The sequence below is a fragment of the Nestor notabilis genome, unplaced genomic scaffold (assembly GCF_000696875.1).
Source record: "Nestor notabilis isolate BGI_N333 unplaced genomic scaffold, ASM69687v1 scaffold29066, whole genome shotgun sequence".
NCBI classification, from domain to species: domain Eukaryota; kingdom Metazoa; phylum Chordata; class Aves; order Psittaciformes; family Psittacidae; genus Nestor; species Nestor notabilis.
Window position 1 is genome coordinate 1,208 of NW_009932858.1, and position 1,015 is coordinate 2,222.

Consider the following 1,015-nt stretch of genomic DNA (forward strand, 5'->3'; position numbering starts at 1 on the left):
TCTGCGCAGCTGGGGGGTCACCCGGGACCCGGGCCCCGGTGCCACCCCCACCATCTGCTGCCACGGGCTGGTTGGGCGCTACGTGTCCATCGTCATCCCCGGCCGCGAGGACTCCCTCGTCCTGTGTGAGGTGGAGGTGGCGACACGGGGCTGTGTCCCACCGCCCGGAGGTAAGAACCCCCCAGGGGCCACCAACCACCAGGAGACCACCCTCGGGGACTCCCTGGTTGGACACGGCAACAACAACCCCGTGTGAGTCCCACCACCGGCACCACGGGACACGGGTCCTCTGGTGCTCACCCATCCTCATCCTCCATCCTCATCCTCCATCCTCCATCCCCATCCTCACCCCCATCCTCCATCCTCCATCCTCATCCTCCATCCTCATCCTCCATCCTCATCCTCCATCCTTATCCTCCATCCTTATCCTCCATCATCGTCCTCCATCCTCATCCTCCATCCTCATCCTCCATCCTTATCCTCCATCCTCATCCTCCATCCTCATCCTCCATCCTTATCCTCCATCCTTATCCTCCATCCTCATCCTCCATCCTCATCCTCCATCCTCATCCCCGCAGCTGTGAGACCATCACGGACACGGGTCCTGGTGCCACCAGCACCATCTGCTGCCATGGGCGGGCTGGGCGCTACGTGACCATCTCCATCCATGGCCGGGAGGAGCAGCTGAGCCTGTGCGAGGTGGAGGTGGTGGAGGAGGGTTGTGCCGTGTGGCCCGGTGGTGAGGGACATGGCAGGGTCATATGTGGCATGGGATGGGTGGTGGATGGTGCCACATCCAGTTGGTGACAGGTCACCACTATTGGGTCAGTGTTGTCCAATGTCTCCATCAATGACCTGGATGAGGGGATCGATGCTCCCTCAGATGACACCAGGTTGGGTGGGAGCTTTGGTCTGATGGAGCATCTCCAGAGGGATCTGACCAGGCTGGAGCCGCCAACCCTGGAGGCATCTAAAACCCGGGTAGACGAGGCCTCAGTGCCGGGGGTTAGTGGTG

The 1,015-nt window shown here is 61.8% G+C and overlaps 1 protein-coding gene across 1 annotated transcript in view; it reads left to right on the top strand.

Annotated features, from left to right (window-relative positions):
- Nucleotides 1–739, top strand: part of LOC104407343 — a gene marked incomplete at both ends in the record, with an annotated part of 1,292 nt that extends 553 nt beyond the window's left edge. The window contains 2 exons of the mRNA XM_010016599.1: nt 10–252; nt 579–739. Coding sequence (XP_010014901.1) covers nt 10–252; nt 579–739 — 404 coding nt within the window. The remainder of the gene's footprint in view (nt 1–9; nt 253–578) is intronic.
- Between the last annotated feature and the right edge of the window lie 276 nt (nt 740–1,015).